General features: G+C 53.8%; 1 protein-coding gene across 2 annotated transcripts in view; it reads right to left on the bottom strand.

The window, feature by feature from the left end:
- Nucleotides 1-14,751, bottom strand: part of Cpne5 (copine 5) — an 88,580-nt gene that overhangs the window by 32,048 nt on the left and 41,781 nt on the right. Inside the window, exons 7-10 of one of the 2 annotated variants that reach the window (XM_034636749.2) lie at nt 14,337-14,396; nt 12,386-12,436; nt 12,047-12,110; nt 994-1,097 (exon numbers count right to left, since the gene is read on the bottom strand). In XM_034636749.2, coding sequence (XP_034492640.1) covers nt 994-1,097; nt 12,047-12,110; nt 12,386-12,436; nt 14,337-14,396 — 279 coding nt within the window. The remainder of the gene's footprint in view (nt 1-993; nt 1,098-12,046; nt 12,111-12,385; nt 12,437-14,336; nt 14,397-14,751) is intronic. The other variant, XM_027943744.3, reaches the window with a different exon arrangement.

Below are 14,751 nucleotides of genomic sequence, written 5' to 3'. Positions count from 1 at the left end.
ACACACACACACTCACACACGCACTCAGACTCTCTCCCTCTCCCGAACACACTCCCCGCATTTCAGAATCAGGGGCTGTGGAGGCGGCTCTGCCCTCAGGCACTGTCGTTGCTCCCTGCCCCCCCACCCCGTGCACCCACATTGTTCCTCTCCTTCAAAGGCTGTTTCCAACCCCTTCCTTCAGCAGAGTCTCTAATTAACCTCCTGGGTCCGTCCTTCCTCCTCTGTAGAAGCCCAGCAGTAAGTGTCCCCCGGCCCCCAGAACTGCACTGCTTAAAGAGACCGTGGGGGCCACCTAATCCCATGTTTCATTTATGGATGAGAAATCAGGCCCAGAGAGGGGGCATACCTTGCCCCAGGGTCACTCAGCAGGTGTGGGTGTGGACCTAGGTCCCCAGATCTGCAACCCAGAGTCCTTCCATGTATACTGCTGACCTACAGCTGCCCAAGCTTTAAGCACATTTTCATTACACGGAGGAGGGCTTCTACCTGCGGGAGAGGAGGAGGGAGCCCAGAGGTCCTGAGTTCTGAGTGAAGCCCTTGGCAGCGCTGGGGGCCAGGTGGAGGGAGGGGGCCAGCTTTGCCATGCTGAGGGTTCAGAGGGAGGGGACGGGACGTGATGGGGGGCATTCAGAGGGCTGTGGATAGAGGGGACTGGGCTTGGAGATGGGGACTGCTTTGTGTAGAACAAGGAAGAGGCTATCAGAGGGGTCTCATGGAAGCTGGGGCCCCTTATTCAGGCTCCAGCCTGTTTTTGTCTGCCCCCAACATACTCAGCACCTGTCATTACGGAGACCTTCTGCTTAGAGGCCATCCCCACTCCTCACTGACCCCATCTATATGTCAGGCACTCCTCTGCAGAGCCAGACCCTGGGGGGCCATGGAAAGAGCAGGACCCCAGCCCCCGACAGCCAGTTGCCGCTTGTCCATGTCCCTGACCCGAGGATGAGCCCAGTGGTGACAGCGCAATGCCTAGTGCTGCCCAAGACTCACGTGCCGTCCTCGTTGCTCCGGTAGAACACCAGGAAGGGGTCGGATTTCCCAAAGAAGTCCTTCTTGTCCAGCTTGTTGGCACAGAACTGCATGGTGGCCACATCCTGCAGAGGGAGGGGCCAGGGCGCGTGAGGCAGAGGAGTGGGAAAACAGCTCAAGACCCCGACAGGCAAGAGGATCCAGCCTCAGCCCGGCTCCACGCCAGGCCCGGCTGGCACCCCGGGGCTCACTCCACCTGGGCAGCAGCAGGCCTGGAGGCCCGGGTACAGAAGCAGGAGGATTCTGCAGCGGCCCTGGATTGAGTCTTAGCTCTGTCACCTTCTAGCTGTGTGACCCCGGGCAAGGTAGGTAACAGAGCCTCAGTGCAGAGCTTCAGTCTCCCATTGCAACCTGGGGACTCCAGGGGGCTGGGGACTAGGTGAGATGGGGTGTGAGGTGCTCAGCAGGGAACAGGTGTAGCAGTCCTCCATGAGCGCCAGCCCCCGGGATTCCATTCCCAATTCCCTGAGCAGCTAAGAAAGGGGAACTGATTAATCCAAGGTCCGCCTGAGTGTGATCTGCGGGCCCAGAAGCCTCCACTCTGCTCTGTCTCCGATGCTTCTTTCCTGCCTGCATCTGCCTGGCTCCAGCGGAAGCTGCAGTGCGAGCATCCTATCTATCCACACCGCCTAAGTCTCCAGAGGCCCACACAACGCCCTAAAGTGGATGTGGCAGGGACAGTGGCCCGTGTAACAGCTAAGACACCAAAGGCTCAGAGCAGGGAACTTCCCCGAGCTCGCCAAGTAGAGCCAGGTTCACCTGAACCCACCATGCTACAGAGGGGCTACAGAGGGGCTCCTGAGCACCTCAGGGACCTCCCTGAATGTGGCCCCCGCTCACTCCGCCCAAGCAGCCCCCCTGCTTAGCAGTTCTGCATCCTAACGGTCACGCCAGCTATCAGACTCTGTCCTGCAGACCCTGGGCCTGCCCTGCTCTAGGCCAGCTCCTGGCACACCCCTTTCCTCTCCGCAGGGGGCATGTCTTGAGGTGAATGACCCACTGCCCAGTGAGGACCAAATGGTGGTCACAGAGATGAAGATGTAAGCCGGGTGCAGTGGCACATGCCGGTAATCCCAGTGGAGACAGGAGGATCTCCAGTTCAAAGCCAGCCTCAGCATTTAGTGAGGCCCTTAGCAACTCAGTGAGACTCTGCCTCTAAACAAAATGCAAGAAACGGCTGGGGGTGTGGCTCAGTGGTTAAGTGCCCTGAGTTCAATCCCTGGTACAAAAAAAAAAAAGAAAGAAAATGAAGATGTGTTATAACCTCCCTTGAGGTTGAAGGACACAGTCAAGAGGCTGAACAGTGGGACTGGTGGTATAATGGTCAGGCCTATGATGGCTGCGGCCAGGCTATCTGCTTCACTAGCTGTGGGACCTACGGTAAATTAATCACCCTCTCTGTGCTCTGTGCTCCTGTAAAATAGGAGGAACGGGCAGGGCCTACCTCACAGGCTCATGGGGATAAAATGAGATAATTGTACAACGCTGAACACCGCGGCTAGCACAATTAAGTGCTGTGTGCGTGCGTGTTGTCGTCATCATCATTATTCTTAGAACATTTCTCCCCCCCCAGTGTGTGTGGCTGCTCCCTGCCCCCCCACACACACATGCCTTCCCACAAGGACATCCAGTGACAGCAAACTCAGCATCCCTCCACTGGCTCTCACTCAGGAGCATTCATTAGACACCCTCTGTGACATTCCTTAACATATTTAGTCTTCAAAACAGTCCTCTATTCGCTTTTTATGAATGAGGAAGCCGAGTCGGAGAAGTGAGGTAACCTAAGGCAGGTAACTAACTGGTAGAAGGGAAATTCAAACCTGTGTAAACTGATTTCAAAGTTATGTCTCTCAGCACACCACTCCCTCCACCCCAGGGCAGGAAGTGCCACTGAATACCCCTGAGGATGGGCACTGAGATGCCGGGTTAAGGGCAGCTTGAATCCTGTCTCCCAGCGTCACGGGCCAGAGTAAGAGAACAGCTGACTTACTGAGCTCTTACTAGGTGCCAGGGATCAGGTGGCACCTTCACCCTTGACACAAGTCCCAGTCATTTCTCTAGCTTCTACCTTCTCCAGAGGAGGAAACAGGTTAATCATACACCCCAAGTCCACGGTGAGTAACCCAGGCCGTCAGACTTGAGTTTTCACTGCTATCATTCTCTTTCTTTCTGTGATGCTGGGGATTGAACCCAGGGCCTTGTGCATGCGAAACAAGCACTCTACCAACTGAGTCATGTCCCAAGTCCCCCATCCAGAACATTCTCTAGGCTTCTAAGGCATTCAGCAGACACGCTCTGGAGAGTTCCACTCCATTCCGAGCTAGTGAACAGAGCATTTTTCCTCCCTCCCTCCCTCCCTCCCTTCCTTCCATGCTGGGGATTGAACCCAGGGTCTTGAGCATGTGAGGCGACCACTCTACTGGCTGAGCTCTATCCCCAGCCCTGGAGGGAGCATTTTAATGCCTTCCTGTGGAGCCACATCCTGTAGCCTGGAAAGGAAGAAGGCCTGGGACCTGGTGGCTCCTCCCAGAACCCCTTACATAAACTGTGGGGACCAGTGTAAAGGGAAATGTGGAGGCTTTGAGAAGAGTTCAGCAATTTCAGGGTGGTGACAGCAGAGCATTAAGCCACGTGCATCTCCCTGTGTGACCACACAAGGGGCCATGAAGTGGGCCTGGTCCTTCCCACAGAGGCAGCCTGAGTGGCACCAGTCAAGGCAGAGGACCTGGAGGGGAGCAAGGGGGACAGTCCCATCAAGGAAGTCAGAGGCCCGGGGTTCAGTCCTAGCTCTACAATTTCAGCAAGTCCCTCAAGCCCCCTGAGCCTGTTTCCTCATCCGTGAAGTCACGTGCCGGGCAGGATGACCACCCCAGTCCCTTTAAGCCTGGCAGATCAGACTCAGTGTCGATGCCACATGAACACTGGAGTGGGCCAACAGCTGGGGACACTCAGTAGCCAGTCCTGGGGGAGCACTGGCACTCAGGTGACAGTGTGGGAATCCAAGGTCCCTGCTGCCTCCCTGGGTCACAGTTTGGTGGTTATGACAATGACTTTTCACATCTGGAATTCCCCTGAGTGATATTCTCACCTGAATGAACACAGGTGAGCCCCACAGGACTGCCCGACCTATACAGGTGACTACCTGCACACCCTGGAAAGAGCCCCAACAGATGCCACAAAATCCAGACAAGCTAAAGGGGTGGTTGTTGTTTTGTTTTGCCTCAAAGGAGAACTCCTCAGGTCCCTGCAAGATCAGAAAGCTGGTAGAAATATCAGATAAAAAGCAAATGTAGGGCTGGGGTTGTGGCTCAGCGATAGAGCGCTCACCTAGCACGGGCGGGACCCGGGTTCAATCCTCAGCACCACATAAAAATAAAGGCATTGTGTTGTGTCCATCTACACCTAAAAAATAAATGTTTAAAAAAAAAGAAAAGGTAACTGGGTGGGGCCACACATGCCTATAATTCCCAGGGACTCAGGAGGCTGAGGCAGGAGGATCACAGGTTCAAGGCCAGCCTCAGCAACTTAGCAAGACCCTGTCTCAAAAAAATAGAAAGGACTTGGGATGTAGCTCAGCACCTCTAGGTTCAAACCCAGTTAAAAAAAAAAAAAAAAAAGAAAGAAAGAAAAAAAAGAAAAGTGACTGCAAGACCTTGATAAACTGTAACTTCCAGGGCCAGTCAATGTCCCACAGCACCTGACAGACGGCTCCGAGGAGCCAAGGACCACCAGGTTGGAGTCCCAGCTCTGCTACTGGTTGCTCAGGAGGCTGGGGGCACACAACTCCCCCTCTCTGCAGTTCGGTACAATGGAATGATAATACCCCCGTGCGAGCCCCTCAGGAAGACCAGGGGCGTGACGTGTCAGTTCCCAGCCATGGTGGCCAGCATGGGGCAGCTGTGAGAACAGGGGCTGCCACCGTTGGTTACAAAGATGACACCAGAAGAGGCTCTAGTATGTGCCAGCCACTATTTTTATGTATTTAATCCACTTCATCCTCTCAGCAACCCTGTGAAGTAGGTGCTTTCATTTTAAAGACAAGGAAATTGAGGCACAGAAAGGTTAAGGCCCTTGCAGGAAGCCACACAGCCAGAAAGAGGAGCTGGGACTGGGACAGACAGCCTGGCTCCCAAGACCAATAACTGAGATTCTAAAGGATGACTCCGCAGCATCCAGATAAGCTTAATTATGTTCCCTGACCTCAGTTGGCCAAGTCAGGGAGTGTGAAATCCATTTGGAAAGGCCTCCGTGAAACTAGTTAAAATCAAAAAAGAAAGACAGAAAAGGTTGGCTCTGAAATTCAGCTAACTGGAAAATCCGCCTGTGGGCCCAGCGTCCCGCTGCTGGCAGATAGGTGGGCGCTGTGGGGGCAGGGGGCTGCCTCCTCGCTCCTGAGCTGCCTTCCGGGGCATAAGCTCGGCCCAGGTACTTTTGCCTAAAGTCCAGTATGATTGTGGCACCCTTGAAGGATCCGCTGGGGACAGACAGACCTTCAGAGAGGTTTCTGACACGGAGGCCAGCTTCCCTCCAGGTGAAGGCCCACCGTGGGGAAGTCCTTGAGACAGGAATGTGTCATTGTCTGGTACCATTGTTTTTCTTTCTTTCTTTCTCCTTTTTTTTTTTGCAGTGCTGGGAGTGAACCTCCCAGGGCATCACAAGCTGGGCAAGCGCACTACCCCTTTCCTTTCTGAGGCAGGGTCTCACTAAGTGGCCAGGCTGGTCTTGAACTTACCATCCTCCTGCCCAATTCCACCCCAGGCCCTGCCTCTGCCTGTGCTTTTGAAGGTGGCCCCAGTCCTACAAACAAGGCCTCCCCAGCCTCCTGTCCCATCCCGTGTGGTCAGTGAATGGATGTCCAACCCTCCACAGACAAAGGTGTGGACCCATGAGGAGGCCAGGGAGGTGCAGGGGGATCAGCCAGCCAGCTGGGTATCCGCAGATTCTGGCGAGGGTCCGAGGTGGAGGGTGTCAGCCCCAGCCTGCGAGATGCTCTTCCCAAACCAGAAGCTTCCCGGGAGTCAGCCTGGGAGGATAGAGCCGCTCCTGCAGTATATAATTTCCTGCAATTTCTGCCTTTCACCCTATCTTTTTAAAAAACATATTAAGTTTTTCTAAAACAGCAGGATTGCCTCAATTTGCATCTCTCTGCATGTTAATTGAGCTGCTTGGAAGAATACAGCCAACAGCCTTTCTCTCACAGCCAGCGCCTGGCCTCCTCCAGCACCTTCTCCCTCTCTGCCTCAGAAGAGTGCTGCTATGGAGGTCAGAGGCCAGTCCCAGGGGTCAGCAGGTGGGCTGAAGGCCAGGCAGGAGTTGGCAACACCCAGGAGGGGAGAACAAAAGGCAAATCTGGCTTGGGTTTTGCTGGTAGCTCCCAGGGTCAGAACAAGCAAAAATCCATGATAAACAAAATATCAAAAATTTAAATGAAGACATTTTTACAAATGAAGTCATTGAGGCACAGAGAAGTCAAGGCACTTGCCCCAGACCACACAGCTAGTTAAGCAATGGCATTTAGTTTGGATCCAGAGCCCCCAAGTTCGTTATCATTTCGCCCCTATCACTGGCATGTTATACCCCGAGGCACACTTGTAAATAAACTGTGGGACCACAGTGACATTTATTGTCTTCTCTTTAAGGTCTGTTGGAATTTCCAAATCTCCTAGAATTGGCACATTGCCCTTTTTAGTCAGGAAAAAAAAGAGCTCAATTAAACAAAAGGAATCCTTAGCCACAATTCTCCCAGAGGGGAGAAGCGAGAACCCAGGGGGCCGGGATAAGACTACAGAAGCTGGACACTTGGGGAGGCCTGAGAAGACCCCCGGAAGACCCAGAGGCTCAAGGCTGATGTTTATTCAAACACAGGCCCTGGGCAGAGAAGCTGATCTGGAAGACAAGGCCTCCTCAGGCTTTGATTCTAACAACCAAGTTGAGGTAAGCACCTCTTAATGACCCAGTTCCCAAACAATCTAATCAGCTGCCCCTCTTGATTTGGTCATTCAGAGGCTGAAAATCTCTGATGGACCATTTTCCCTCCCACTCAGTAAACCTGTGTGTCTAGGATACCAATTTAAACCAACTATCCATCAACTGGAGCTCAATTAGAACATGAGGATGTTCACTGTAGCGTTGCTTATTTTGTTTCTTGTAAGAGAATAGGTTCAATAAATGACAGACCTTCCATACAAAAAGGAATAATACACAGTTTTTTTGTCCTGGGGATTGAACCCAGGGGCACTTAACCACTGAGCCACATCCCCAGCTCTTTTTTGTATTTCATTTAGAGAAAAGGTCTCACTGAGTTGCTTAGGGCCTTGCTAAGTTGCTGAAGCTGGCTTTGAACTCAGGATCCTCCTGCCTCAGCCTCTGGAGCAGCTGGGATTTCAGGTGTGTGCCACTGTGTCCGGCTTATATGCAGCTATTAAATACATGTCTTCTAAGACCATCGAATGACATAGGAAAATGAAGCCTATAAAGCTAGCTACTGGGCTGGGGACGCAGCTCAGTGGTAGAGTGCTTGTATATAGTCCCTAAATCAAAGAGGGGCAGTAAAACATCATTCCCTAAACGCCCCCTTTCTGCTCCCAAAACCCAGCCAAGTTAAGAGAACAACTAGAGCAGGTCTGGGCTGCAATATCCAGATACATATTATCAGGAGGACCCTGGCTTTCTCTTCGGCTCGCTGAAAACTAGGGCAAGTCAGAGTTATCTGGAGAAAGCTGCCAGCTTGCAGGAGTGCAGCCAGGTTCCGTGCTCCTTGGGATGCTGGTCCTACAAGCAAGCCAAGCATGCTGCGGCTGACGCGGTCACTGCTTCTGCAGCCTCACATGTAAAACCCTCTCTGAGCAGGACAGAGCAGAACTGGGGCACTGTGGAAAGGGTACGTGTCACTCGTCCTGCTGGCCCCCACTGGACAAAACATTGTGGAGGAAAGGAGGTACAGCTTGGCTGCTTGGCAAAGCACTGTGAGGCAGGGAGGTGCAGTCAGCCTGTCACCACTAAACTCTTCTTGGAACTGTCACTGATCTCCTGCAGGCTTTCCCCAAGAAACCACATGTGTCTCGGCTGTCTCGGGCACTTTCTTTGGCCTACACTACTGCGCTGGCCCAACTGGGCTGTGGAGGAGACAGCTTGCCTGGCTGGCCCTGGCTTCAATCTCCAGCACCACAAAATAATAATAATAAATAAATAGAAATTAATAATAATAAAATAAAAATCACAATCTAGATATCATAGTATACCAATTAGAAGAAAAATATACGCATACACTCAAGGAAAAACAGGCTTGGAAGAAACAAATCAAAATGTCCATAATAATTATCTCTGGGTGATTTTTTGATTCTTTAAAATTCTCTGTATTTTTCCAACAGTTTTGCCACTGGGCATGATGAAATTGGGGCAATTTCTTTGTCGGGGGCACAGTACTAGGCATCAAACCCAGGGCTTGGTGTGCGCCAGGCAAGTGCCCCCCCCCACCCCACGGAGCTGCATCCCCAGCCTGAAATGTGGGGATGCCCGATCTCCTGTCGACGCTAAGGACCACGGAACAGTGTTCGGAGCAAATGCCGATTTTAGGAACTTTCTTGGCCTTTAAATCCCAGAAGAGCTAGGCTTTTTCTATGCCTATCAAAGTAAGCTGGTGCTAGGCTGGAGCCCACCCTAATCCCCGGCAGGTCCCCGCCCGCCCACGCCATCCTGGCGGACGCAGGGAGGGAGGGTCCACTTGGGCTGCGGATGCTCGGGGCAGGACGCCCTGCTGGGGCGGCCACCGGCTCCGACTCCGCCCTCTTCCTTTGATCCTCCCACTGAATGCTGAGCCGGGAAGACGGAGCAAAGCGGCTCAGATGTAATTATTTTAATTCAGCCAGATGCTGGGAATTAGGCTCTTTTCCTTGCAAATATTCTAGGGAAAGACAGAACTCAGCCAAAGATGTGCCGGGAGAAAAGGAGCTGGCAGCCTCCAGTGCAGGGGAGGCGCCCCCAGACCCCCTGGCGCGGGAAGAGCTTGAGTGCGGGGGGAGCGCAGCCAGGTGGTCCCTGGATGCAGAAGGGAGGGAAGGGGAGGAGGGGGAGGAGGGGGAGGAGGGGCCCCGGTGCCAATAGAAGCCTGTTGACCAGCGCTGGCCCTGAGCCGGCGGCTGCAGCCTCCTCGTCTCCAGCTTTACAGTTTCCTCAGCGCTCTCCCGTCTATTACCTTATTTAATTATGAACCCGGGGGGAAGCCACCAGCTGGGCCAGAAGCTTAGGGGAAAACTGAATCGAGGTTGCTAGAGGTTCAGAGTCCACCTCCCTAGGCACCTGCCAAGCAGCCACCTTCCCGATCTCCTTCACAGCAACGGGTCAGGCCCACCCGCTGGTGGAAACCCGAGGCTCTGGGCGCAGAGGCGGCAGCCCGGCTGCGTCAACCGGCTGGAGCCCGTGTCGCCGCAGAGGACACAGGTGTAGGAGTTTTCCTCATTACCTGCTGCTAAACCCTCGGTCTATGCTTCCTATTCATTCAGTCACGATTCATAATAGCTTCTCAATGAACACCTACTGCGCAGTCAGCCAGTGCCGGGTACACAGTGGGTGAGGTTGATTCCCCTAGAGCCACCAGGTAAACAGAAGAGCAGCACCAGAATGAGCAGCTGCACTTGAGTTTCTTTGGTCATCTCTATGCTGCCCTGTATCATCAATTCTGTTTTCCTATGTCTTAGTCTCCAACTGAAAGCAGAGTTTGTGACCCAATAGCTAGTGGTTAAAGACCTTGGCTCTAGAACCAGATTGCCTGGGTTCAAATATCTTCTAATTCAGTGGCTGTATAACCTCGGACAGGTCACCTAATCTCTCAGTGCTGCGGTTTCCTCATCTATAAATTGAGGATCATAATACATCAGATTTTATAATATATCATACTACATACATTATATATTATAATACATCAGATAAATAAGACAACCACTTAGCACAGTGTGTAGTCCAGAATAACAATTGCTCAATTAATGTCAGCTAACACTATTATGCCCCTATTGTAGCAGTTCTCAAGATTTAGACCAGGAACTCTGGGAGAAGAGGGGTCCATGAGGTCAAAACTGTTGTTGTCATAATGCAAAGCAAAGAGTTTCCTAGAGGTTACATAACTGATATCACAACAGATTGACTGCAGACTGGATATGAGCATCCAGCTGTCTATTTTTGTGTGTGGTGCTGGGGATGGAAACTAGGGCCTCCAAGTGCTAAGGATGTGCTCTACCACTGAGCTCCACCCTGCTTCCTTCATCTGTCTTCTAAGAAGCTGGACATTAAAGAAATTTGTAAAAAATGTAAAACAAGGGGGTGGAATGTAGCTCCATGGTAGATACCTGCCTAGCCAGCATCTAGGAGGGCCTGGGTTCAAATCCCCAGCACTGGAATGAGAGGAGGGATGTGGTGGGGTAAAACAAGGCCACTCTTTTCACCAAAGAGTCTGTTTCAAAAAATACAGCTATTTTTTTTAGAAGAATTTTTTTTTTAACTTGGAATTGAACTAAGCTAATAAATCCAGTTTTAACACTGAGCTACCTTCTCAGTCCTTTTATTTATTTTTTATTTTGAAACAAGTTATCACTACATTGCCCAGGCTAGAACTTGTGATCCTCTGCCTTGGGCCTCCAAGTTGCTAGGATTATGGGCATGTGCCACTGGGCTCAGTCAGAAAATGTGTTACTTTTAAATGAATTCATAATAAGTAAAACATTTTTTTTCTGTTTTGCCTGGTGCAGTGGCCCACATCTGTAATATTTGGGAGGCTGAAGCTGAAGGATCACAAGTTTGAGGCCAGCCTCAGCAGCTCAGTGAGACACTGTCTCAAAATAAAAAGGGCTGGGGATGCAGCTCAGTGGTGGAACACCCCGGGTTCGATCCCCAGCACCAATAGGAGAGTTACACTGTCCAGAGGTCAGAAAGTCTCACTTATTCTCCTCAGCCCCCCTAGCCCCAACGGAAGCCCTGACCGGGGATGTCCCAGGCTGTGCCTTGGAATGACAGGGGCCCTCCAGCCCCTGTCCTCGCCTCCTCCTCTTCTCCCCACAACCCACCACTTCCCACCTGCGGTTCCTTGTTAACTTGTGTGGCCCTCTGGGTTTGGAGGACAAGCCCAGATTTTAGAATCAGGCTGACCTGGATCAGAACCCATGACACTGTTTCTTATGGTCCTTAAAAAGGTGACTTAGCCTCTCTGATAAAATGGGAATAATGTTTTAGATATTTCCCTATCTATAAAACAGTAATGACATTTTAGTACCCGCCTCTTAGGATTATTATCAGGAGTAGAGATATAAGTTATGTAAAAAACCCCACCACTTGACAAATATCTATCATCATTATGATATTTATGAGTACTATTAACCGTCAGATCCCTGAGCCTCTTCTTGGGGTGCTCAGCCACCCCTTCGATGTCCCCACCTCCTGCCTCTCTCTAGTTCTATAGGGGAAGCAAAATAAGGGCTGCCTGGGACTACAGACTGGCTTCTCAACACGCATGCTCATACACACACACACACACACGCATGCACACACACACGCATGCTCACACACACATGCACACACACGCGTGCACGCACACACACACGTGCACGCGCGCGCTTGCGTGCACGCGCACACACTCTCCAACTCCAACCCCACAGAGGGCTGTCACCCTATCCCGGAGATAAAATGAAAAGTGACAGGCAAATGTCAAGCGCCCAGGACTGAAAAGTCCCCTCCATCACCAGGGCTGGTGCCAGGGCAGTCTTGGCTCAAGGACACATGACAAGGACTGGAAGTAGCCCTGGTGTGTGGGAGCCTGGGGACCAGGGCTTGGGGCTCACTTCTGCCACTGACCAGTCCCCGCCCCCCCGCCGGGGCCTCACATTGAGCTGGGGTAAAAGGGAATCACCTTCCAGCTCCAGCCAGTTCAGACTCAGGAGCTGGGACACCAGGTCACAAGGAAGCCGCGTACCCTCTGTCACTGCCCCACCCCCACCAGATCCCATCGCATAGTCCCTCTGCCACTCACCCTGCAGTTGCTGAGCTCCTCAGCGGACAGGATGATGGTGCCACATTTCTTCCCGGGGACACCACTGGGAGAGAAGACGAAAGAATGGAAAGCCAGACAAAGACAGAGATAAACCTGACCCCCCGAAATCGGGTCCACCCCCCGGCCCCGTCTGGTGGATCTGCCCCAGAGCCCCTGAGAAGACAGCGTCTCCTGAAATGCATGTGGCAGCGTGGCCTGGTGCATCCTCCTGGGGCCAGGCCCTCAGTTCCAGAGCTGCCCACCCCCTGCTCCCAGAGCCCACCAGGGAGGCTGGTGTCTGCCACACGGTCCTAGGATCCCCAAAGCATCCAGACTCACCCAGAGGCTTCCAGACCAGTGTTTCTCAAACTTTCCATCCAAAGACCACTTCTGTGGGCAAAAGACCTGGTGGGCTAACCACCCCACCCTGCACCCGGCTGACCCCAGGGTCCCAGAATGTTCAAGCTCTGAGCCACTCTGATTTGTCATGGGAGGGAGAGCAGCAAGAGGGGGCAAGGCAGGAGGGCTGGGTCGTGTTAGTGGATCTCTCCCATGGCTGCGTACCCTGGAATTCTTGGCTGGAGTCTCCTGGGGTTGAGAGATTCCAGCCATCCATGCAGCTCCTCACTGAGCTGGGCAGCAGGGACAACAGCCACAGTGGAGAGTCCCTTCCAGGAGGGCAAATCCCAGGGAGCGGCTCCACCCAGGGGGCCCCTTATCAGGTGGGCCCCTTCCCCCAGGCACCAGCCCATCCCACTCTGATGCTTGATACTGGAAGGAGGCATATCCTGGTGCAGTCAGGGGCTAATGGGAGGGAGAGGTGAAAAGGTCAGGCTGTGAGCAGTTGTGTGACTCCTTCCTCTTTCCTTGCCCACAAATAAGTGTAATTGTAGCATCCATTTTACTATATGTACACCCAGAGCCTGGCACCGAGCAGGACCTCCCTGGACATCATTTCCCTCCCTGCATCCTTTGCTTCATGATGGTGTAAAGCTGGTAAAATCCTGCCCTGCCCCCCGCCCCAGCCCCAGGGCCACCAGCGCGCTGTCTGTGGAACACACTTTGAGAACCACTGATGGAGCTCTTTCCAGCACCAGCTTTTGGAAGGACAGCTCCCAAGAGAGGAGGCAGGGGAGGAAGGGAGCTGGCCCCAGGGGGTGGGGGCTGACCAGCCATCCGGGTCTTCCCCTTGGGGTGGACAGAGCAGGGGCCACACCTGCTGCCTCCCCTGCTCCAGGCAGGTGCAGTGCTGCCGGCTTGTCCCCGAGACTTGAGCACCCGAGCTGACTGCCCAGGCCCTGCCCGCCTGCTGGTCCGGTGCTCCACAGTAGTAAGACGTGGTTCGTGTGACCAGGCGGAGAGAGTCCCACACCAGCCTCCTCCGCCCTGTGCTTCTCCATCTGTTCCTCTCTTTGCCTCTGAGTCCTTCTTCTATTTCTGATCTCTCTTTCCCTCCTCTCCAGCCCCAACCTGCTCCCACAGGCCTGGCCTTCCTTCCTCTCCCCCTCCCTCCCTCTGGACTTTCTCCCTCCCCCTGTCTTTGCAGTTACTGTCACCTGCTCTCCCTGGGCTGGGAGCAGCCCTGGCTCCCCTGGAGGTCCCTTCCCACATGCAGCGCTTTGGTGGCCAGGAAGGCCGGGGGAGCCCTGCTCTCCCAGCCAAAGGCACTTCTGCCAAAGGCCCCTCCCAGCAAAGCTCCCACCCTCCCCCCACCAGGGTGAGGAGGAAGCCAGGCTGGGGGTGGGGAGGCTCAGGGGCTCTGCCCCACCCACATCTGCAGGCAGCCAGCCCAGAGCTATGGTCAGGGTGGGCAGGGAGTGGGGGCGAGGCTGGTCATCCTAGGTGGCAGGTGTATGTGAAAGGGGATGGGCTGGGCCTGCTCTGGGGGTGGCATCCAGCAGGGGAAACCAAACCCAGGGGAAGGGGAGAGGGTAAAGAGAAGGCAGGGGAAGGGCGGTGGGGGACACAGGCCAGGGAGAGGGGAAGGGATGCAGAGTGCCCAGGCCTGCTCATTCCTGGAGACAGCCCCCAACCCAGAGCTCCAACCTGCCCCTGAAGTCCCAAGAGCCACTGGGGTTCTGGATGCTCCAGCTCTGGCCTGGATGGGGGAGGGGCTGGCTACAGCGTGGGGATCTCCATGTGGGACCCTGCAGAGGGACCCAGGACCCTCTGTCTCTCACCAGGGCTGAATTCACAGTAGTGGGATCTAGAACTGAGGCCCGACTCAGATGTTCTCTGCAGCGGGCTGAATGTCAGAGGACCCCAGGGCCAGAGATGTCTGGTGACCTACCCGTTCGACACAGCTGGCATGGGTTTGCCCGTCCTGGAGTTCAGGCTGAAGGCTCCTATCCTGTGGAGACAGGGAGAGAGCACCAGCCATGAGCCTAGTGTCCTGCTCCGGAGAGGCCAGAACACTTGACGTTGGGATGCTTAGAGACGATTTCCTGTCCTGGAGGTTATTAAAACAGGACCAAAAGCCACAGACCAGGGAAAGAGAGGTGTTCTCAAACTCTGGTGTGAAGCCGGGACGAGTTAGTCTTCAAGTGGCCCCAGAAGGAGCAGCACCAGCATCCCCTGGGAATAACCCACAGACATAAATAACCCACCCAGACCTGCCGGTCAGAAACTCCGGGGTGGGGGGGGACAGAGCCCACAACCTGTGCCCCAGGAGACCCTGACGCCTGCTGCAGCCTGGGAATCGCTGT

Source organism: Marmota flaviventris, chromosome 6 (assembly GCF_047511675.1).
Source record: "Marmota flaviventris isolate mMarFla1 chromosome 6, mMarFla1.hap1, whole genome shotgun sequence".
Taxonomy (NCBI): Eukaryota; Metazoa; Chordata; class Mammalia; order Rodentia; family Sciuridae; genus Marmota; species Marmota flaviventris.
Note: the sequence above shows the minus strand (reverse complement) of the source record. Positions and strands in the feature narration are given on the sequence as shown.